The sequence below is a fragment of the Culex pipiens genome, chromosome 3 (assembly GCF_016801865.2).
Source record: "Culex pipiens pallens isolate TS chromosome 3, TS_CPP_V2, whole genome shotgun sequence".
NCBI lineage: Eukaryota > Metazoa > Arthropoda > Insecta > Diptera > Culicidae > Culex > Culex pipiens.
In genome coordinates, this window is record NC_068939.1 from 159,793,456 (window position 1) to 159,817,587 (window position 24,132).

The 24,132-nt window shown below is 40.5% G+C and overlaps 3 protein-coding genes and 1 pseudogene across 3 annotated transcripts; 2 read left to right on the forward strand and 2 right to left on the reverse strand.

Annotated features, from left to right (window-relative positions):
• The first annotated feature begins 50 nt into the window (after positions 1 to 50).
• LOC120414298 (uncharacterized) lies at positions 51 to 19,861 on the forward strand. The gene is made up of 7 exons (XM_039575436.2): positions 51 to 213; positions 942 to 1,154; positions 1,218 to 1,783; positions 7,650 to 7,735; positions 18,736 to 18,898; positions 18,953 to 19,618; positions 19,684 to 19,861. The coding sequence occupies exons 2-7, from the start codon at positions 1,028 to 1,030 to the stop codon at positions 19,816 to 19,818; spliced, it is 1,743 nt and encodes a 580-aa protein (XP_039431370.1). The 5' UTR covers positions 51 to 213; positions 942 to 1,027; the 3' UTR covers positions 19,819 to 19,861.
• Positions 11,136 to 12,556, forward strand: LOC120415284 (origin recognition complex subunit 5-like; annotated as a pseudogene).
• Positions 12,515 to 14,339, reverse strand: LOC120414306 (DNA polymerase subunit gamma-2, mitochondrial-like). The gene is made up of 3 exons (XM_039575452.2): positions 14,151 to 14,339; positions 12,856 to 13,566; positions 12,515 to 12,798 (listed from the first exon to the last, which is right to left on the reverse strand). Exons 1-3 carry the CDS (start codon positions 14,224 to 14,226, stop codon positions 12,515 to 12,517), a joined length of 1,071 nt encoding a protein of 356 aa, XP_039431386.1. The 5' UTR covers positions 14,227 to 14,339.
• A 478-nt stretch (positions 19,862 to 20,339) lies between the features above and the next one.
• On the reverse strand, positions 20,340 to 20,921 carry LOC120414322 (NADH dehydrogenase [ubiquinone] 1 alpha subcomplex subunit 2). The gene is made up of 3 exons (XM_039575463.2): positions 20,737 to 20,921; positions 20,563 to 20,669; positions 20,340 to 20,497 (listed from the first exon to the last, which is right to left on the reverse strand). Exons 1-3 carry the CDS (start codon positions 20,832 to 20,834, stop codon positions 20,415 to 20,417), a joined length of 288 nt encoding a protein of 95 aa, XP_039431397.1. The 5' UTR covers positions 20,835 to 20,921; the 3' UTR covers positions 20,340 to 20,414.
• Positions 20,922 to 24,132: the final 3,211 nt, after the last annotated feature.

Below are 24,132 nucleotides of genomic sequence, written 5' to 3' on the forward strand. Positions count from 1 at the left end.
GTCAATCAACTCCGACAATCTCCCCCAACTACCACCAAACTTGTCGGAGTTGGCCCGCTCAAAGATGGCGACGATCTGAAAGCAGAGAAGAACGTCGTCAAAAGTTCCGTTCGTTTTCAACCAGAAAATTCGCCGCTGCGTCGCAGGTTTCGATTCCAAACCCGGGTTGTTTGCCGTGTTCGAAGTGTTCCGCTCAGTTTGCGCTGTTCAAAGGTACGATTATCGTCGCGTCGTGGACGTTTGGACCGTACGCGCGGCCGGTCACCCGCCGATCGAACGGATTAATTACGCGAGACGCAAAATTCGGTTTGGTTTCGGCAATGGCTGCTGGCAGTTTCAAGATGGCAAGGTGGAGCAGGAGACCGGGGGTTGTGTTGCCACCAGGCAGCAAATCGATCCAGATAGCGCGGTGAAGGAGAAAGGAATAACGATTTTGACGATGTGGCAGAAAAAAAAAGTTGATTCCTTTCACTGTGTGAAAGGCTTGGTGCACTGGTTCCACGATCGGAACTTCCGGCGTCGGTTTGACTGTCGCGCGATCGCTCGATAATGCGGAGAGCTTCCCGCGCGAGTCACGATGTTCGGTTTCGTTCGTTTTCGATTATCTTTTCCGGAAGCCTTGAAATGCGTGGACCAGCGTTTCAAGCTTCCGGAATCGCGTTCCGGTAGATTCCCCGAGTGGAGTACGGTGTCGTCGTGTTGTTCGTATCAGTTGCCACCGGATTGGTGCTGCATCGCGAGCGTCGTTTACCGATTTACCCGCGCGTCGTAACGTCTCTTCGGGTTTCCGGTTTCCGAAGGAAGCTTCCGCTTCGCGTTCCGTCGCGTCTCGGCGTTGGACATGATTATGGACTTACACGTTCCCCAACACAAACCAAAAATCTCAACACTGATTCTGATGCAATTGTCTTCCGCTTTTTTCACCCAACCGCCTTTTCCAGAACGAGATTAAGAACTTCCGGAAGCGCTAAATCCGTAAATCAAGCTCTAGATTTTCAGTGCGTTTCGCGTTCGTTGTGCCGCGCGAATGGACCGTAACATGTCCATGGCGGGTCGCCTAACGCGGCGAAGTCCGTCACCGTCGCGTGGTGGCGGCGGAGGCGGCGGTAGCAAGCTGCGCATGGACCGGAAGCCCAGCCACGTCCGGATTACCGGTAAGATTGCTTGTCCAAAGAGACTGGGTCCTTTATTTCTAACCCTTGTTTCCCCTCGTCTAGATCCGAGCCACCCGGCCGGCAAACGCAAGGAGATCGATAACGTGATGCGCAAGGCACGGGCCTTCCCGAACGAAACCTGGGACAAGAAGTTGCTCGAAGCGGAAGAAAAAGACCCGAACCGTTGGCGTCACACGGGCTTCAAGAAGATGTACATCGAAGAGGACGCCAGCAGTTCCGATTCCGATGCCGGCCCGCAACGGCCACCTCCCGGCAGATATGGCAACGGCGGTGGTGGAGGTCCTGGACCAGGACGTCGCAGCCGTAGCCGATCCCGTTCCCCAATGATGCGCCATCGGCGCAGTCCCTCACCACTGCGTAAGCGACGCGTCCCGGTTTCGCCCTCTCCGCCACCGATGCGTCGTCGACCATCGCCATCGCCACCTCCGGAGCGGAGACCGCCTCCCCCGAGGCCAATGCGTCGGCCGTCGCCGCCGGAATTTCGTCGCAAGTCCCCCGGGGGACACCCGATGGGATCGCCACCGCCACCTGGCCGCGGTCGCGGTCGAATGTCTCCGTTGCCGCCACCGAGGGGACGCCCGAAGCGGCCACCATCGCCGCCGCCGAAGGTAAGTGTTGGTTGATTGCTCGCTTTGAATGTTGAAGAAATTCTCGGATTAAAGAAATAGTTTTGGGTTTTGGGTATTTTCCTATCGAGAAAATAACATGGAGTTAAATTTCCTGTCAAGTTTACCATGACAGCTGCGAAAGTTTCACTACATGTTACGAAAATATATCAACACTAAAATTTTCAAAACAGCACTTTGTCACACTCAAAGTTTATGTTCACAGCGCTATTTGAAAAGTTTGCGTCAATATTTATGTTTTGTGAAAATTTGTGTCTCTGTATCTTCACGACATGAATTTCTAATATGCCGCGATATTTTACAATATTATTCCCCCATCATGTAAAATAACGATGTAAGGTAGTCAGGTAGTGATTGGTTTGGTAGTGACGAACGTTAGAGCTGGTTTGCGTCGTATTCGATTTGTGCTCGCTTGTGAAGGGGAGGTTTTGAGCGATTGGCGACTAATCGCTTCGTTCGCCCTCACTACGACAACCCGGTTTTTTAACATTGCACACACGACCGAATGAGTCACTCGGCACAGCCGACACTCACTCAGCCCATTAAATAATCCTATTCTATCAACACTACCGATTAGTGGTGGGCAAAACGTATCTTTTTTAGGAGCCGCTCATTCATTAAAAAGAGCGGCTCTTTTGATCACCCTCATATTCAGAACATTTTACCATATTTTTAGAATAAGAAAGAGAGGGATTAACTTTATTAAAAATGATCAGCCGTTTTCAATTACTGAACGATTTATTAAACGGAATGATTTTTCTTAATGATAGCTCATTATGACCCGCACTCTGGAAAGGTAGTCAAAGAACTGTTTAGGTACAAAAAACAGTTTAATATTACATATATTTAACCCTCCCCCGCCCATGGTTACTCCAGAGCACTAGAACGTTGAACTCAAATATCTCAGAACTGACACAACTTTTCAATGTATACTAACATCTTCCCAATGTTTTATCAAATTTGGTTAAGTACAGTCATCCCTCATATTCGGAACAGTTTATAGATCGGCCAATGTTCAAAAAATCATAGAAAATCGTTAATTTAACTTAACCCACCGGAGGTCGCATACGTGTACTTTGTACACAGTTTGTAAGGGCACTTGTAAGAAAGGCGAAAACACGCGACTTCCCGAAGGTTAATGATTCGCTTTTACCTTCATTTGAAAGCTTTTCTTGCAATCTTTCGAATGATGTATCAAACAACTGCAAATTTTAACTTTTATATCAAGTTTTTGAAGAAAAACTTTGACCCTTGAAATCCACAAATCGAGCCAAACATTTCATTAGGGCACAAAACCAAAACGTAAACATTCGGGATTATTCCACTATTCCATTCATTAGTACACTCCCTACATGCCCTCCAAGAATCAGATTGATAACAAACAATTTCCTATTGAAAAAATCCAAAACTCAAAAGGGCCCATAACAATGTTCACTCCGAACCAGAAAAAAAGTTCAATTGTGCCCTTTTCTTTTTCGTTAGTTTTTCGTAGTTGAGGAACTTTCTATGTTATAAAGTGAAGTTTTCATACATTCTTAACGCTAATTCACTTCAAAACAAAGTTTGATTTACGTTTCACCAAGGATCTCTGCAAAAAAAACTTCGTCGAAATACAATATTTAATACGGCCCGCGGCTGCTGTTTAGTACACGTTTGAAGAATATTTATGTTCCACATACCTTATCTACACCATTCGATCACAAAACTTCACCAATTATCAAAATTTCCGCTGAATTCCTAATTATTTCTAACTAAACAAAAAGGCCCATAAACATCATTAAAACAACAATCAGGTGACAGCGCTTGAGTGCCCTTTTAGTTCTCTTCGAAATTGCGTTTAGAAAGGGCCCATTATGAACAACGGGTGTATCCCATTTGGCATAAAGCCATTTGGCATAATGCCGTTTGGCATAACGCCGTTTGGCATAATGGCCATTTGGCATAATGGTCATTTGGCATAATGATGTTAAAATTTCAAAATAAAGTTAATATTGGAATTGCTTTAAGAAGACCATATTAGGTTGTGATAACTGCCGGCGAAAGCTGATTTTTTCTTTCTTTAAGATTTTTTTTTCTTGATTTGAAAACTGCTGGCTATGGGTGCCCAGAACTTGAAACGTTTGTTCAAAACGTTGCTCCACATGCTGAATATTGTTCCCAGGGCTATTTTAAGCCATTGAGCCAAATATGTTCGACATTTATAAAGGTTAATATTTCCTTTAAAGAAAGGGACACTTTCTAGACTTGCGACAACTGCACAGAAAAAAGTTGAATTTTGGAGGTTGAAAATTTGGTTGGTTGAATATAACCTCTTTTTTGAGTAATATTACCTAAAAAATTGTAAAAATGTGAACATGATCAAATAATCCTGATGAATATTACCATAATTTATTTTGTGTGTGCTGAAAAAAGTTGAATTTTCCTTCTAAAGCTGAATTTTCTTCATTAATCGGGGGAAAATGCGCTTCAGCTGTGGTCACAACTCAAGCGAGTTTTCCCTTCTTTTTAAAAAAATATTCACCTATATCAGCAGTCAAAAAGTTTTCCCTTCTTTAAAAAAGAGAAAATTCAACTTGTATCAGCAGTCAAGAGAGTTTTCCCTTCTTTAATGAAAGGAAAATTCAACTCATGTTAGTAGTTCTCTCAAGTCAAAGAAAGTTTTCACTTCTTTAAAGAAAGGTAAATTCAACTTGTGTCAGCAGTTATCACAAGTCAAGAAAATTTTCCATTATTTAAAGAAGGGAAAAAACTCACTGACTTGTGATGACTACTGACACAAGTTGAATTTTCCCTTCTTTAAATAATGGAAAATTCTCTTTACTTGTGATAACTGTTGACACAAGTTGAATTTACCTTTCTTTAACGAAGTGAAAACTTTCTTTGACTTATTGAGATAACTACTAACATGATTTGAATTTTCCCTTCTTTAAAGAAGGGAAAACTCTCTTGACTGCTGATACAAGTTGAATTTTCCCTTCTTTAAAGAAGGGAAAACTTTTTGACTGCTGATATAGGTGAATATTTTTAAAGGAAGGGAAAACTCGCTTGAGTTGTGACCACAGCTGAAGCGCATTATCCCCTGTTTAATGAAGAAAATTCAACTTTAGAAGAAAAATTAATTTTTTTCAAGCAGTTGTCACAAGTCTAGAAAGTGTCGCTTTCTTTAAAGGAAATATAAACCTTGAGTCAGCAGTTGAGAGTTCAGAAAAAATGAACCGCGTTTTTTGGTTAGATCCAAAGCTGAAGACGGTGAATTAATATTTGCCTACGTATATGGAAAAGTTTACATTTCAAATAAAAATCTCACTTTTGTGTATATTTGAACTTGTGTATATTTGAAGCGCCACTTGCTGATAAAATTAATATTCACCTTGTAATATTAATGAGTATATGTTGGTAGGATGTAACAAAATAAGAAAGAAACAAAATGTGTGAATTTTGCGGGCATTTCAGGGCCCCGGATGTACTAAGCCTGAATCCCAAACATAAGCTTGATTGGTTGTGACAGAACTTTAAAATTAAAAATGGGATAATCGGTGCGTTTTGGTATTGAGTTCTGAGTCCCTTAATGATTTTTGAATGTTTCATCGACCTCATGAGCACACAGTTCGTGTTCCAGGGAACAACCCAGGAACAACCAGGGAACCGAAAAGTGCGAAAAGATTCGTCAAAAATTAAGAATGTTACAGAATTTATAACACCACTGCTGAAACTTCAACTTTTTCTTTAAGCTCTTCTGGCAGCACTTGCTGCTACTGCAGAAAAGATTGAGGCAGGCTTCGCGACTCTCATGTAACCACCCACTGAGAATTTTGCTTGAGCCTCGACTCGATTCAGGCTCGATCTCGAACCAGATCAACTCGAGGCTCGAGCCATTTCGTCCATTATGCCAAATGGCATTATGCCAAACGGCGTTATGCCAAACGGCATTATGCCAAATGGCTTTATGCCAAATGGGATACACCCATGAACAACAGTTGGAAAGTTAAAAGGGCCCAATAACGATTTTTTTTTAAATTATTAGTTTTATTGCGAAAATCAACAAAAATTAAGAAGCATTCAAGCAGAGTTGAGGATTATGATGTGCAGAATGGACCAGGGCGGCAGAATGGGCCACCCTTGTATTAGGGCTTTAGGCTTTAGAATAGATTACCAACTATAAGGCAAGGGTCTTATATAAGACGTCAAATAACATCACCACACCGAAAACGACGTTTAAATTCATTATATTTTTCGAATTATGAGCAAATATAATTTTTTTTTGACAAAACCTCGCAAATTTGGTTCTTAAATAAGCTTTTCTCGAAAGTTAGATTGTTTGAAAAAGTTTGTTCAATGTTTAGAATGTTACCAGGAGCTATTACGAAGGTAATCAAACAGCAACGAAACCTTCAAATCATTTAGAGGCTTGGTGGTGGAAGTGTTAAATAAAAATCCACTTGGGGGCAGAATGGACCACCCTTTTCCTGCCTTATAAAAACAATTAATAGTTACGAAATTTGAGCTTAATGCAATATTTCACTCATGGTAGCTTCACAAATCACGTTTAATGCAACATTAGTTGTTTTGATGCTTATTTGTAAAAATAATGTATTATTACAACATATTAACACTATTTTCAAAAATGTTTGTTTTGTTAAGTGACTATTTTTATAAAAGTGATCAAACTTCATGGAAATTATGTTGGAAAGGTTTCTCAAGTCATTTCTTATCACCCTTCGACTTTGTATTAGACGAAATGGCTTGTTTTCTAAGGTGGCCCATTCTCCCGCTCATTCCCCAGACCAATCCCCGAATGCCATGCCACCCGAGCACGAGAGACCGATCCGAGGACGTGGACCCATCTAGAGATCGTTACCGATCATATAGCCCAATCTTCAGCTCGAATTTTGCCTGAGAGCATGTGACCGAGTCGAAAGTAGCATTTGAAGCTCTTCTCTGTGTACTGCTACAGAGTTCTTCAACGCTCAGACTCAGTCGCCAACAGATCGTCCGAGAGATTCGATGGGATGGTTTTTGGGGAGGTTTGGGACTTGCAAATTCAATTCACGAAACAGCCGAATTCCCCTCTCCACCGCCATCTACCCCTGCGGCCTCGTCAGATGGGTTTCAAGCCATCAACCTTCCGCTTACAAAGCAAAACCCGTACCTTTAGGCCACGGGAGCTCGGCATAACTGCAGGCACTTACAAATAATAACATATTTGAAAATTATTTGTAATGTATTTAATGTAGCTGCTGCTGCGCCCTGAAGCAAATCAAAGTAAGAAACTAAACTCGTCACAAAAATTCAACCCCCCTTTTCAACGTTCTCTCTCTTCTTGCAGAGCTTTTGCATCGACCTCAGAAACTTAATAAAAACAGAGCCCGCAAAAGAAATGGACGGATTCCAGATCCTCGGCGACTACATCGCGGCCGAGCTGCGCAAAGTTCCGGACGCGGGTACGGCCGCCGAGATCGAACGCAAGCTGCTGCGTACGTTGCAGGACGCGTTGGACGAAATCGATTGGCCGGTTTCAGCGTCGACGGAGAAGCAGGTTCAACTCGATTTGCTGAATTTGAATACGATTTTATTTTCTTTTCTTTTTTTGTTGCAGGCCAGCAGCAGCGACGACGATTGTATCATCTGCCACGTTGACATCGAAGCGGCGGTCAGTGTCGATGTCGACAGCGATTGATTAAGTGTTAATTTGATGAATTATTGTGTATTTTTTTTACATTTTAATAGAAGTGTAATTGTACTGATTTAAATACAGTCTTTCCTTCCTAATCCGAAATGCACTTAATCCGAGAATTATCTTTGAGCAATGTTTGACGAATAACTAACGGTCCAAATTCCTTCCCGCCAGATGAACCGCTCCCCGTCCGTGAGCAGCTGCTCCGAGGAGTCCTGTTCCGGTTGCTCGATGGACGAACGCCACCGTCGTCATTCCCGGTAAGTATAACTGCAGGGTGGCCACTCAAGTCCGGAAATCGGGAAAGTCGGAAATTCGCCAAAATCCGCGAAAAATTGGGAAAAGTCACGAATTCCAAGCAAACTTGTTTGAAAAATATTTTCTAACTCTCGAATAACTTTAAAATATTTTGTACAATTTTTAAATTAATCACTCAATTTGTGTTTAGCAACTGACTTTGAACTACAGGTTCCTTTCACTATTTTAACCGATTTGAGCACGAAAATAAATTACAGTAGACTTTCTCGTTGTCGAGAGATATCAAATTTCAGAATCAAAGCAATCTATTTGAAGGGACTGAAAAATTCATTGACAGTTGGAGCAATATTGATATCGAAAAGATCGACAGCCCGAGAGTCCACCGTATATAAATATTTTATAATAATGATGGCATGCATGACATAGATTTTTTATAAATATATTTTTTGCTTGAATATTTGAAAAATGATTCTAGGGGAAATATACCATTTCTAATCAAACAAATATCAAGAGTTTTTTTTGAAAAGGACCAATAAACTATTGTCTTTCATATGTTTATAGGACCTAATCAAAAAAAAACTCTAGATATCTTCGTCATATGGAGAGTTTGATGCTCGATTAAAGCTCCAAAAATACTATTTAGGCTATAAACTTACCAGCAACAGCACCACCTCGAATAAGCACGCAAATGTATTTACTGGCCAAAAAGATCAAATTTAATGCACTTTTCATCATAACTTGTATTTTGCGCGACCATTTCTCATCATTTTGTTTGCACACACATCCACACGCAAGATGAGAGCTTAACTGCTTAACGAATGTCGCCATCAATATCTTTTCACTTGCGCTAACGATTTCAAAGCGCCATATGGAATTGCTTCCAACTACCAGCAACATGTTCTTTTGAACATTAGTTAGTCTTTCCCTTGAAAAATAATCCCGAAACATGTAAATAATTAGCAAGCGCCATAAAAGAAACAAACGCGCCAAGTCTTTCGACGTTTGAATTTTGACGACCCATTCCAATCGAAGGCTGAAGAAACCCGAGCGAAAGGCGAAGGCAAATAAAGAATAAAGGGTGGCCACCAGCTCCTGTTGGAGTGAGCCAGTACTGCCAGGAAATTTTCGCTATAAATGCTACTTTTCGTGAGTTTTCGCTTAAAATTTCATCAATTTTGGCAGCACTAAGCAGACCCAATAGAGCGCTGGAAGAAAAAAGAACTAATCTGAAAATAGGAAAATGGTCGTGACCCAATGCACTCGACTGATTAGAATACATTTGGGAAATATTTTTTTTAAATGCTTGTAAAAGGAATAGAAAAACTTTTAGTAAAAGTGAAAATAAACAGAAATGATCACAAAAAGTTTCTCTACTCGTTGGTATACTTGGTTTTAGTAAATTCCAAGGAACACTCCAGATTATCCAGCATCATTCAAACACGACCGCTTATCAGGCTTAAAATGGTTATATTTCTCCTAACTTGAGTTTGACAATAGTTTTTTTATGATAAACAAGCCTTACCCGACAAACTTCGTTCTGCCTTTTTTCGTTTATTGACGTTTTTTGCTTATTTGCTTATTCAGCCTCCTGTGATCAAAATTTGATTTTACGTAACTTTTCCCATACAATCTGCAGATTCTCCGGAATCGGTTCCAGAGTGGCCAAAGTGTCAATTAGTTAGCGTATAAACCTTCCTTGGGCTTATACGAACCCAACGCAACAAAGAGCTCCTCGATCCGACGCTCCGTATTGAACTGATTCGCGTTCGAACAAAACCATCAAAATTTTTTATATATATAGATATATTTTTTTAAATTTTAAACTAAATTCATTAATTTATCTTAAAAAAAAATTCCAATTGTTTGTTAAACTTGATTTTCTATTTACGGAAAACTTAAATATTAAATAATTCGTTTTGAATCAAAAATAGGTAAACTTGTTTTACGTATTGAAAACATGGAGAAAAAAAATTGTACTGCAAAGAATTTAATTCTAGTAATTTAGGTTTAAGTTTAAGATTTGTTTCTTCAAACAATTCGTACACATTTTGTGTTAAAACATGCAGTCTTATCAAACCGGATTGAAAAAAAAATTAAAACATGTACTGACAACTCGATAAATAAACATTGATTCCAAAAATTTAATATCAGATAATAGATACTTTGGATTTTGTTTGAAGGAATAATAACGGTAATCTGGTTTAAAACGTTCTTTGATAAAAATAATAAATAAAATTAAGCATAAAACTTAAATTCAGTTATGCTTAACGTTTTGCCATCCCTTTTCAATTTTAAATTAAACCTAAATATTAAAATCTTTATGCTTGAAATGGTTCAATGCTTGCAGTGCGAGAGAGAGAAACCGTTAGGAGAGAAAATCGACCAATCAGCGCTCTCGTCGTCAGCTGTCAGATAGGTGCTGGCAAAACATCCTATCCGACAATGTAAACAATATTTGGCAGAGTCGCATAGGACTTTTCAAGTTTTGCCAATTTGCAGTTGTTTCTATTTGCTTTTTGCCTTCCTCACTTTACTGAGGAAAGGCTATAAAATCACACGAAAAACGAACTTTTTAGTGAGACCTCCTAGCCCTACCTTCATTTGTACATATCGACTCAGAATCACCAGCTGAGCAAATGTCTGTGTGTTTGGCTGTATGTAGACATGTGTACCAAACCAATGTCACTGGAATATCTGGTCACAGGCTCAACCGATTTTGGCCGGAATGGTTTTAATCGATCCGTCTTAACGTCCCCTAAGTTGCTATTTAAATTCATGCAGTTTGATCATGTATTTAAAAAGTTATGTTAAACAAACTGTTTCATATTACATTAAAATTATGGTAAAAAGGGTGGTTTTTTCATGAAACCCTCACATGTTACATATTTTTAGAAAGCATATGAGAAGACCTTTCTTGTGGATTAAGAATTTTCAAGATCTGACTTACCTATCTAAAATTACAAGCAGTTTGAAAAATGGTCTGAATTTACATAACCTCAAACGGTCCCGTCTGATCGCCACGAAAAAAGCCTTGTAGAGGGATGCCATTATCCTGAAAGGCGATGTCTGTATAATCTTGACAAAAAGTCTGTAGGAAGTCTGTTTTTTTTACTCGTCACTTATTTTTATTAGGACCTCTTAGGTGCTGCGATCACGTTAGGGGAGATCCATAAACCATGTGGACACTTTAGGGGGGTTGGAACCAATCTATAAATGAGAGGAAGGCACCAACCACCTAAAGGTGGATTAAGTTACGTTTTTGTTTTAAAAGTGCTTTAATCTTATTATAAGCCGAATACTTGTGTCCAGGTAAGTTTTTCCTAGAAAATAATGCGATGACTGCGTTTTGGCAGCTGATAATTAAATTAAAAAAAAGTGTTTCTTGCGTTTAATTTCATATTTCATTCCAGATGTGTGGCGCCCGGGATTGGACGGCAACGTGCGACAGGACGCCGTCGGGACGAGGATTCGCCGAAGGCCATTCTGAACCGGCTGACCGGTCACGTCCCGTGCGCGGCCAACGGGTACGCCTCGCTGGCCAGCGTCGACTCCATGAAGGACTTTGTGGCCCAGCTGGCGCGACTGTCGCCCTCGCGAAGCTACATCGTCGTGCTGGAGAACGCCGACCGAGTGCGCGACATGGACCACAACGTGCTGCCAATGTTGCTGCGACTGCCGAAGGTGACCGGGCTGAACGTGTGCGTGCCAGTGCGTGCTGCTCGTGTCGGATTTGCCGTTTGAAAAGTACTTTGTCAGGACGGGGCTCGCGCCGGTAGTGAAGCTGTTTGTGGCCGAGTACAGCAAGAAGGACATTTTGGTGATTATGATGAACGATTTCGAGGCGGTGCGGGAGCAATTAAGGATTGAGTTGGAGTAAGGGTTATTTTGGATGTTTTAGGGCGATTTGTGATACTGATTGGTTGTACTTTTTAGGTCTTACAAGCATGCCAACTTGTCGGAGGAGGAAATTGATAAGCATCTGAAGATTGTGGAGATGCTGACGCCCGATTTCTACGAAAACTACCTCAACATCTTCCTGAACGTGTTCTTCAAGGTATGTCGCGACTTGAAGGAGCTGCAGCTGGTTGCGCTCGAGTGCTTCCACAAGTACTGCGAACCGGTGCTGGACGGGACGACTGCCGCGGACGACGTGACCCGGCTTTGGCGGAATATTTCTAAAACCATGAAACTTGCCCTCGGGACAATCTACATGCGCATGGAGAACGTCAACCAGGAGTTGCTACGTCCCATCACCGTCGACGACCAGACTTCTTCGGAATCCGTCGAGCAGATGCATACGATGAAGCGGCTGGTGCAAACCCTGGAACTGCCCTTCTACGCCAAGTTCCTGCTGATTGCGGCGTACCTCGCGAGTCACAACGCCGCCAAGGAGGACAAACGACTGTTTATGAATATCACGGCAAGCAAAAGAAGCGCCTCCAGTTGGTCAACGCAAAGGCCGAGGTGTCGGAGAAGATGGCCACCCAGCTGGGACCGAAGGCGTTCACCATCGACCGGCTGTTGGCCATTTTTACGCCATTCTGGACGAGAAGGTCGGCCTGACGTGCAACTTGTTGGCGCAAATCTCAACGCTGATTCATCTCAAGTTCCTGAACTTTGCCTCCAGCGAGGGAACCATCATGGACGGCAGCGCGCGACTTCAGTGCACCGTAGGAATGGACTTTATCGTGCACATCGGCAAGATGGTCGGCTTCAACGTGAGACAATACCTGTGCGATTTCTTCTAAGCTTGCGCTTGCGTGTGTTTGTATTTATTAAACTCAACTTGTTACTATTTTCAATAAATATTCTGGTAAATCCGAGATGTGAATCGTTTCGCTGAGGGTGGTGACGCGGTACCGCACCTGAAAGAGGCCATTCTGGAGACACTGGTCGCGCAGCAGCAGGCAGTACGGGACGGCAATCGAGTCGAGATGGTGCAGCTGTTTGGCCAGGGAACGACCGCCGTTACGCTCGGAGCAGTCGAGCACGGTAAGGTTCGCTTTGCGCAGCACGTTGCACAGGTGTTTGGCCAGGTCGCGCAACTCCGGCATCAGGGCGGGGTCTGGAAAGCGAGAAAGACAGTTACAACTCAAATCAGAAACAAGAACGCAGTACTTACCGTCGGAAAGACACACGATGCCACACTTGAACGGCGCCAGCTTGCGGTGAATCCTCATGCTTGCATCGCCGCCACTTTCAAACGCATCCAGCACGATCTGCAGCGTGGCCACTTCGACGCACTGACGCAGCCGCAGCATACTGGGCCGAATCCTTTTACTGCTGGTTCGGCCCAACTTGATTCGAAAGTCCCCCAGCTCTTCATCGAGGGCGGCGGCGTCCGCCGGAAAGAGTTCTAGCTGTTCCAGCGTGAGTTCTTCTCCGCCAAGGCGACTCTTGATGGCGACGGATTGAACGCGCGTGTCCGCGTCCTGGCGAGGGTCCGAAATGAAGAACCGGCCCGGATCGCACGCGTACCGCATCCACCAAATCTTGCGCTGCCGTTGGACCTTGTACATGAACTCGCTGGAGGTCGACGGGTTGATCAGGTATCGGCAGGAGAGCGTGTGACCGTGGTCCAGATTAAGGGTCAAGGAATCATTCAAGGGAACCTTCCCGTTCGCAAATCGCTCCTCTATTGTAACTCCAAACGGTACATACGGATCAAAGGTTTCCTTTACAAAGCTCAGGTTCTCCCGCATCGGAATCCCAGAACTTCCTTCGTACACCGCTGTTCCAGCTTCCCCTCGTCTAAACTCATCTCTCAGATTATTGCGCAACATTCGTCCAATCGGGCTCAGCTTAAAACCGTCCACAACATTATCCCCCAAACCTAAGGCTACCAATTCTTGCTGAGCCAAAATCCGTATACTTTACCGATATGATACCATGGTATAACAAAAACTGTCAAGGAATTATTTAGATAAGTTTGGAATTTGGGAAATAAAAATATTTTTGCTATAACGTTTAAAAGTTTACGAAATGTCAAGTTTGATTTTACGAATAATATCGTTGTTAGTGTTTTCACGAAAACATTTCTAGAGGTCCTAAAAATACAAGCACAACACAAGGTTTTCACAAGCCAAAATTTGATTTTTTATTTAATAAATATGTTTTGTAAGGATTTTGAAAAGAACAGTCATTAACAATCAAGTTTGAACTGAGGGAAACCCGGAAAGTTATGCAAGTTATCCCTTTAAAATCAAACTGACAGTTAAATAAAAATATCTAATTAGAGAAAGCTTTGGCCCAATCAAAAAAGCAATGAAATTTTTAAAAAGTTGTTAAAATTCCGTACAAATCCGTATTATGCAAAACATTCCGTACAAAAATTCCGGCCTGTTAAAAATCTGCGGAGAAGGTCGAAAATCCGTACGGTAAGGAAAAAATCCGTACAGTTGGTAGCCTTACCCAAACCTAACGCTACAAATTTATTATCCCTACAAGCTTCCAGCAGCTGCCGGAAGCCCACAATCCCCTTCCCACCAACCATCCCCCGCTCACTTCCTCGGTTCCTGCTCGAGCGGAATATTTCCCGGTGGCGCCACAAAGTTCTCCTCCTCGGTAACGCATGCGTTCCTCAGCACATCCTGCTGGATTTTCCCGTCGGACACGCGGTCCTCTCGCAGCGTCAACCGCTCCCGCTCCAGTACCGTGTTCAGCGGTTCTACGCCGTCGGTGTCCACGGACAGAATCTGCGACGCAAACTCGATCGCGTCCTCGAGCGTCCGGTGGGCCTCGGCGCTGTCCAGATCCACCAGGCTTAACCGCTCCAGCAGCTGCACCGTTTGGGCGTCCACCGGGATGCGGGTTGGTGTCGACTGGCCGTCAATCGTAGATTTGTTTGGACGCTGGGGAACCTTGCTCGGATGTTTAAGCTCGTGGAAATTGATCTTTTGCCGGGTGCTCTTGTCCTGCGTCCCGGAGGCTTCGTTGAGGCAAAGGTCCTCACCAGCGAGTGGAGGGTGCGCCCCGGGGGTGGTCGTAGATGGAACGGAATTCCAATCATGTCACACGAGGAGCCGAACTACGAAGGAACACGGGATTGATAAGCTGAATGTGGGTTTTTTTGCGAGAGGAGATTCAGCAGTCGTCATCGTCTGTAATAAAAATTAAACGCGAAGAAACGAACAAATTACGAGCTGTCACCGTACTGTAAAATCGAAAAAAAACTTACCTGAACACAAGTGTTTCAGATTGACAAGAATAAAAACACTTAAAAACGCGAAAAAAGCAAAAAACCAACCGAAAATTATCAAAACATCACAAGTTCTATGCGTACTCTGCAAAATATTATTTACATTGTCGGATAGGTCGATTTTCCAGCACCTATCTGACAGATGCCGACGGAAGCGCTGATTGGTCAACATATTCTCTTAACGGTTTCTCTCTCCCGCTCTGGAAGCATTGAAACATTTCATACTCTCGATCAGCTGATGACAACACGTTGTGCGAGGGTGGGGTAAACATAATTATAATAAAAAAGTTGTTTTATTTTAATCAGGATTTGAATTTAATTTGGAAAAGTCTTATGTGCAATGTTACACGAATTAGGTCCAATGTGCTAAGTCCTATGTGTAAAATTTGTCCTATGAATCGTGTCCTATGTGCACTCACAGGTCGTATGAAACAAATTGCTTTAGAAATCAGTTTAAACTAGACTTTTGATAATTCCCGTTAAGTGCACATAAAAAGCATCGATCTAGGTCCATTTTGGCGTTTTTAGAACTAAAAAATACTCAAACGTGTTTAAATAGGATTTAAAAATCTCACACAAAACTTCAACATGAAATTTCTCAGAATGAGGATTTTGCACATAGGACCTTTTGAAAATTTACTCTAGATTTGAGGAAAAAAACAAAAAGATTAAAAATATTAAAAAGGTTAAAATTAAATAGATTGAAAATGTGTTTTAAAAAACTTATAACAACAATTATTCATTATAAACAAAATTAAGAAATCAATAATTTTCAATGTCTTAAAAAAGAAAAACTTAAAAATTCTTAAACTCTAAAACTAAAATTATAAAATTATAAATATACGAAATTTTGAAATTCCCTGGGCCTTGTAAAGTCAAGGGGCATGATTTGATCCTAGTGCATTAGTTAAAATTTGGGTATACATTCTTTTTTATAAGCACTATGGACACCACTTCATGCTACGAGAACTCGCTTTGTCGCAGCCCCAGGGCTTAAGCGTTGACCGATAAGCTGTCTTCGTGAACTAGGTAGTTCTCCGATAGTGAAAATATCACAATTGCACAAGACACCGCTGCTTCTGTGACTTTTTCACTATCACAATGTGGGATTTAGGTGGGACTTTAGGATAGTACAATTGATTTGTTGCTTAGCGTTAGCATTTCAAATAAATCTGTATGCTTTCCAAATCTATTTGATGATAAATTTAGTTGCAATTGTTAAGTTAGAGTAATGCTGTCAATAAACTTTGATTGATGTAGAATACTAGGCATTCTTTTATGTCAAATTGTCCATAGAGTCTCGATCAATCAATAATGTTATGATATCGGACAAAATTCGTTAATCTGTTGAACTAACGGTTTTCGGATTATGGTTGTATCGACCATTGTTGCGAATCGAGGAACTACGGATCTTTTGACGTAAATGGTCATTTCTTTTTCAAATCGCGATTTCTATTGTTTTTTGATAGAAGTAGTACTGCAACAGTAAAAGGAACGTTTAGTTTTGAACATTAAGTTTAGAGGATTTTAGATTAAAATTTAGATTTTCAATCCAAAGTAGTGAGCAAATGAATATTTGGACTTAAATGAATAATTGAATTAGTTGGACTTATGAATAACACACAACTGTGCATTTATTCTAGAGTCAGATCCATACAGCGTCAGTGTTTATTTGGTCGAAGTGTACTAATTCATTGGCAGATCTGATTCTAGTTGTAATGTACGACAAGACTACTGACGGACGTGACAGGACGAGGGCCCAGTTTAGAGGTTTCAACATCAACAATGTGCGGCTGGACCACCCTCCAAAAAAAAAAATTAAATTATGAAATTATGAAGTTATGAAATAATAATATAAGAAAATATTAAAATAAGGCTGGTACAAATGTGTTGAAAGTTTTTTTTAAGGGGTTACATACATGTAAATCGACAGAAAAGTCAGAGGCTGGTGTGAGCACAAACTTAATTTTATTTAAAATCTGTTTTCAGGGAATTAAAATATACATTTTCATCTATTATCAAAACAATTTTGAAGACATTTGGTTGCATCATTGCCGAGATATAGCTATTTGAAGTTAGCCGTTTCAAAAAACGGGTGCCACGATATCTCAACACTGCCTTGACCAAATCGGCTCAAAATTTTGGTGAAGACTCGTTAAACCGGTCCTGTGTGCATGACGAAGGCCGATTTTCAAAAAACTTATTTTAAAAAAAGATAAAAATATTTTTGTGTTTTTCATGTAAAAAATCGTCAGTTTTTGATTTTTGTATTTTTTTTAAAAAGCAGAATTTCAAAATCGGGCTTCGTCATACACACGGGATAGTTCTTGAGAATCTTCACCCCGAATTTCAGTCAATTTGGTCCATCCCATCTCGAGATATCGTGGCACCCGTAAATCAACTCGGTGTTTCGAGAAAAACGCTCAGACAGTTTGACAGTCCGCTTTGCGCACGGCAAAATGTTGAGTTGAAAATCGTCTCTAACTCAGTTTTATCATGTAATATCTTCATGAAAGTTTCAGGAGTGATTGAAAATTATCATTTTAGTGGATTCAATAAATTTTCTGTAATATGAAATTTTGTGATTTTCTACATGTATGTAACCCCTTAATTCTTAAATTCCAAAATTCTAAAAAAAATATTCTTATATTGTTTAATTTTTTTAATTTGTATATTCTTAAAATTTTAAATTTTCGTGTTTAAATTTTATAAAAGTTTTAAATTTTTAAGTTTTAAATTATTAAGTTTTGAATTTTTTAAAATTTTTAAATTTTGAATTTTTAATTTTTTTTTAATTTTTGTGTTTTAAAATTTAAAATATAATTTTTTTAAATTTGTAAATTTTTATATTTTAGATTCTTTAATTCTTAAATTAGAAATTTTTTAAATTCCTAAATTCTAATATTTTTTAATTTTTCAAAAAGTAGAGTTTTTAAATGTAAGAATTTCGGAGTTTTCGTAAATTTGTATTTTTCAATTTTCAAAACTTGATTTGTAATTTCTGAAATATTTCAAGTTTTGACTTTTAAAATTGTTAAGCTATTGATTTTTTAATACTTTAATATTAAAATTATTATTCAATTCTGCATATTTTTAAATTGAATTGAAGTTCCAAATTTTAGATGTAAAAATTGGTGATATTTTCTTTTATTTTGTTATTTGAAATTTCTGAAATGTTTGTTTTTCCATATTTTCGAAATTTTATTTTTGAATTATTTGTATTGCTGAATTTCAACATTACAGATTATTATTGAATTTTTTAGTAAAAAAAATAGATATTTTGTATGATTATTGTCAAGTTTATTTTTACTCTGGTTTACTTCACTTCGGTCCCGCCAGTGTGGATCAATTGGACAGCGCAGTGGACTCACAATCGAGAGGTTGCTGGTTGGTACTAGCGATAAAAACTAAATCTGCCCTTTTAATTTCAAAATTCTGAATTTTGAGATTCAGCGGGGATTTTCAATATTACTATATCGAATTGCGAAATTATTAAAACGTTTGTAATTATCAGTCGCATTCAAAAAGGAAATTTCCAATTCTTTGTTTTTTTTTTTCATAAAAAAATATAGCAAACAAGCACCGCGCGTTTTCTCTCTGAATCAAAATAATGAATGCTTCCTTTTTTTAGTTTTTTTTTAAATTTATTTTTTAGTTTCTATTTTTTAAATTAATTTAGAATCCCTGTATTATTTGAGGTTTTGGAAAAATCGGGAATTTGAAAATGGGATTTGAGTGGTCACCCTGCAGTAACTGCAATCTTGAAATCCGCAATATTCTAACTGACCTCCTCGTCGTCTATAGTTCCCGTTCGTTGTCCGGTCCGCCGCCGCCGCCGCGAGCACGCGTCCGTGGGGCATCGCCGCCGCCCCCCGCCCACCTCGGTAAGATCCGCCGCCCGATGAGTCCGCCGCCGACGGATCCGCGCCGCAAGGAACCGCTGCCGAAGGTTCACCGCGTCGATAAGGTGAGTTGCTTCTGCGTTGGGTGGTTCTGAGATTCAACTTTGGTCTCGTTACAGGATCCCCGCGACCGGCCATCGCGTCCGATTCCGCCGCCACCACAGCCGGAGCGTATCCGGCGGCCGCAGACTCCCGAAATGGACAAGGCCCCGCCGGTGAAGGTTCGCGTCCCGAAGCACAAAGTCGTGCCGGAAGATCCGCGGCCGGCGAAGGTGCGCGCGCCCAAGCCGGCCCCGCCGGAAGCGGCAGCATCCGCGCCGGTTGCCGCCACCAGCAAGAAGCACAAGGAAAAGGTCGTCGAGAAGCAGCTGCGAGCGCGCGTCAAGATCGAGGGAGAGCCCAAACCTGTGCGCCGGCCCCGATCGCCATCGTCCGGTTCGGAAGACTCGTCCAGCAGTGAAAGTTCTCTGCCTCGGTTCACCGCGACCACTCGGTTGACCCTGTCGGAACGGTTCGGCAAGATGGCCCAGTGGAGCGTCGATCGGAGCAACATGGAGAACATGCGCATCACCAAGAACAGCTCCGGCGGGGATTTGAAGGTGATGATCGAGGAAGAAATGGAGGCGCCGCCGCCGGTTCGGTTCACCTACTCGCCGGCCCCTGCTGGGCACTTCCCCGAGGAACTGATGACCACCGGCCCGACCGGGCTGTCCTCGTGGGATGACGTCCGCGTGCGGTACGAGTATTACAAGGGCCGAGGCTACCTGCGGGATCTGGATCTGGAGGTGAGGAAGATCTTCATTTGCTTTTGAACACTTTTCTCAACAATTTTTTTTTTCTGTTTCTCCAGGACTACGTCAAGTGGGAGGAGTGGTGGTACAAGTACCAGGAGTGGCTCAAGCAGGAGCGCTACTACGAGATGTGGGAACGGTCCCGGATGAACCGTCACCGCAAGAAAGTGCCCATCGCACAGCGGTTGAACTAAATCTTGAATGTTTCTCACCCATCTCTTCCCGTTTAGAAACAGAAGCAAACATTGCCTATTCTTAGCGTTAACACAAACTAAGCCCCTGAAATGTGTAAATTGCGTCGCGAACCCCTAAAACGAACGGAACAGTTCGTTCCAAGTCGGGAAAAGTGCGCAATTTTAGAAATATTTTAAGTCGAGATTAAACAAAAAATTAAAGAAAAAAAGAACACTAATATAGTAACTTATATTCTGTAAATGTTTTCCATGTGCATTATACAAACTTTGTCGGGCGGAAGCGGCGAAGATCGGTTCTCGTGGGAGACCAACTCTTCGGCGCGTCATCCAAAAGTCGACGGTAAGTTATTTCCGGAAGGAAATGTATTGCATGATTTACCAACTTTTACTTTGATTTCAGAAATACATACTTATGAAACCTTGATTAGTAAAATAAAGTAAATGTTTCATCAATTGAAATTAAAATAATTTGTTCAAAATTAATATCACCTCCTTAAACCATAAATAAATACAAAATCAAGTCAGTTTTCACAATTTTATTCCTCCTTCAAATTAACAATTCAAACAAATCTATTCGCAACTCGTCCTGGCCAAACTCACTGTCCCAGCTGGGCAATGTGCTTGGCGACATCGGCGGCGGCCGCGTTGGTCAGCGAGACGGACTTTTCCTTGCCCATTTCTGCAACAAAACAAATAAAACGTAAACAAGTTTTCAAAGCCTTACACTCGAGAATCTTCCTGTACCGTATCGGGCCCACAGCCGGGGCTGAACGCCGCTGCACTCCCGAATCAGGATCGGCAGCTTCGGGTTGTCGCGCTTCAGGGCCGCGTACTGGCTGCTGACGAACTCCCTGCCAAAATCAAGAAAAAGGAAAACGATGTGATTGTGTAATCAAAACAAACGCAACCTTGCCTTACCGAACGCCCTTGGACTCCTCGCCGGTTTGGCACAGGTGCACGCGCAGTTCCTTGAGGGCAGGGCTAAGGCGGGCCGCGCGCAGCAGGGACAGTCTCATTTTTAAGAGTTGTGGTTGATTTTACGGAAAATCTGAAATCCGGGGCACCAGAACTCGGTCGCAGCGGTAAGAAAAGTTGGGGAACTGTCAACTTTTTGACAGCTGAGTGTGTACAGTAGAGGCTGTGTCGGAGTTCGGTTGGTGACGAAGAAAACAGGTCGATTAAATTTTGGTCGAATTTCATTAGGTCAACTGAAGCTTTGACTTGGTAATAGGGTCACCCTAAACAAAAATCATGATTTCGACGGTAACATTTCAAAAGGCATCATGTACATTTTGACACTTTCTGGGTTATTGCATATTCTGAAAGTACTCCTAATAAGCTACCTCTCCACCAAAAATGAGCAAAAATTTCTTCAGTAAAGTCTGTTTAATCATGATTTTAAATAAAGTAACATAAACAAAATCTCTGCCATCAGCAGTCCCTGTTTATATAGCCCTGTCAACCTGTCAAACAAAAGACTACATGAACCTCGTGACGAAAAGAAAGCATCATGAACAAAGCGCCATGTACATTCGGCGAAGAAAAACGAATCATAACAAAGCGCCCCCCTCAATGACAGCAGGGTGATATCGACGTTGGTAATTTCAAAAGGAGTTATGTTTGTTTTACTCAAATAAAATAACGGAAATGATGTTTTATTGAATTTGGATGAGCAAGTATCAATAAAAGCAAAGTTTTCCATCGTTTGTTATTATTAGAACATCTTATTTTGCTTTTATATTAAAATGGGAATTGAAAATGGATGCTCAACATTCAAATGCGTTTTTCTCAAATCGCATGGTTTGCACATGATGCTTTTTGAAATGTTGGCATCGATTTGTTGAGTTTGTTCTCCCACTTTTTCATTGTACACGCAGAAAAATGTTTTGTAGAATCAGCCTGTACGAGGTTTGAATCAAAAAATTTTTTGTTGAATATAATCAACGCCGATTTTGCGTTGAAACAAACCTTGATTTTCTCAATTCCACAAAAGTCTTTTGTTGTTTTGAAAAAGCTGTTTGACGCGTTGATTCAACAAAAATCATGATTTTTAAATCAACAAAACGTTTTGTTGATTCAAATATGCCTTATTTTTCTGCGTGTAATAGTGTCCTAAAGCCCTATGTCAATTGGGTACTAAAGCCCTATGTCAATTATTATGTACATCAACGGTAAAAAACACGATTAAAAACCATTTCTGATCACTTTTTTTCATTTTAATGCAAAAAAATATATTGACAAGACAAAAAATTTTCGATGGATCAACTATGGTCCCCATGGAACGAGCTGTCAAGTAGGAACTTTTCTGTCAAGAAGAACCGCGAGGTTAATTTTTCAAAATTGATTTAAAATCCATTTTAAACTCTTTGTGGTCGTACAAAGGGTCATTGTACTCAGAAAAATAAGCTTTATCGCTGTAAATAATAATATCGGCAATCTAAGCTTCATTTTAGGACCCAATTTGTATGTATGTACAACGATAAAAAACACGATTCCTGATAATTTCAAAGCAAGAAAAATAAATTGATAAGACAACATTTTTTCGATGGATCAACTATGGTCCTCTTGGAACGAGCTGTCAAGTAGTCAAAATTGGTTTAAAAATCCATTTTAAATTCTTTGCGGTCAAACAAAGGGTCATTGTACTCAGAAAAATAAGCTTTATCGTTGTGAACAATAATATCAAAAAATCAAGCTCAATTTTAGGACCCAATTCTTTAATTCTAAACTAAATTGGGTCCTAAAATGAAGCTTAGATTGCTGATATTATTGTTTACAGCGATAAAGCTTATTTTCCTGAGTACAATGACCCTTTGTACGACCACAAAGAGTTTTAAATGGATTTTTAAATCAATTTTGAAAAATTAACCTCGCGGTCCTTCTTGACAGAAAAGCTCCTACTTGACAGCTCGTTCCAAGGGGACCATAGTTGATCCATCGAAAAAATGTTGTCTTGTCAAATTTTTTTTTTGCATTAAAATGAAAAAAAGTGATCAGGAATGGTTTTTAATCGTGTTTTTTACCGTTGTACATAAAAATTGACATAGGGTTTTAGTACCCAATTGTAACATTCTAGCATTTTAAAATTGTAAAATTCTGAAATTCAAAAATAATCAAATTATCAAATTCTGAAATTATCATTATCAAATAATCTAATTATCAAATCATCAAATAATACAATTATCAGATTAACAAACTATAAAATTATGCTAGGATCGTGGTGTAGGGGTAAGCATGGTTGCCTCTCACCCAGTTGGCCTGGGCTCGATCCCAGAAGGTCCCGGTGGCAAATTTTGAGACGAGATTTGTCTGATCACGCCTTCCGTCAGATGGGGAAGTAAATGTTGGGCCCGGTCTAACCTATTGCAATTGCCTCAACAATCAAGCCTTCGGACACCTAGTTTCGAGTAGGAATCTCGCAATCGAGAACGCCAAGGCAATGCTGTAGAGCAAATAATTTGATTTAGATTTTTAAAAATTATGAATTCTTAAATTTAAAAAATTTTAAACTTTTAAATTCAAGTGCTAAAAGAATTAAAGAATAAAATAAGAAATTTAGAGCATTAAAATTCTAATTTCTTCATAAGTTCTTTTATTCTTTTATTCATTTATTCTTTTCTTCTTTTATTCTTTTATTCGTTTTCCTAAATTATAAAATTTAAAAATATAGTTCTTAAATTCAAAATTCTTTCGATTCTAATGTGTTATATTTTAGTTATTAGGATCCTCAGCTTTTAACATCCTTTGATTTTTTGTTTTATTTATATGATTTGATCTTTAGATTTTAGAGTTTTAGAATTCCAGTTTTTCAGATTTATTGATTTATTATTTTTTAAGGAGTTGCTTTGGAGAATTTGAACGGTGCGCGTCGCGGTCATCTCGCAGGATTTTCGATGCCGTTTCCGTCTTTGTTGTCCCCCCGATTGTGTGTGTATTTCGGTCCGGGAGATTTCGTGAAGTTTGACAGTTGCTTTGGAGAATTTGAACGGTGCGGGTCGCGGTCATCTCGCAGGATTTTTGATGCCGTTTCCGTCTTTGTTGTCCCCCCGATTGTGTGTGTTTTTCGGTCCGGGCGGTTTCACGTTTTCGCAATTTAGTTGGTTTTATCTTTCCACAGCCGGCTGTCTAAGATTGAATCATTTATGCTAAACTCAACACCAAATAACCGGAAATAGTCTCATCCGCATACTCCGACTGTTTACCTTGAGAATGCATAATACATCACACCATTAAACAAAATTTATTGATTATTGGGTCGCATCATCATCCTCTATGTTGAATCTTGGCCATTACCCTTACCCACTAACAAAATCC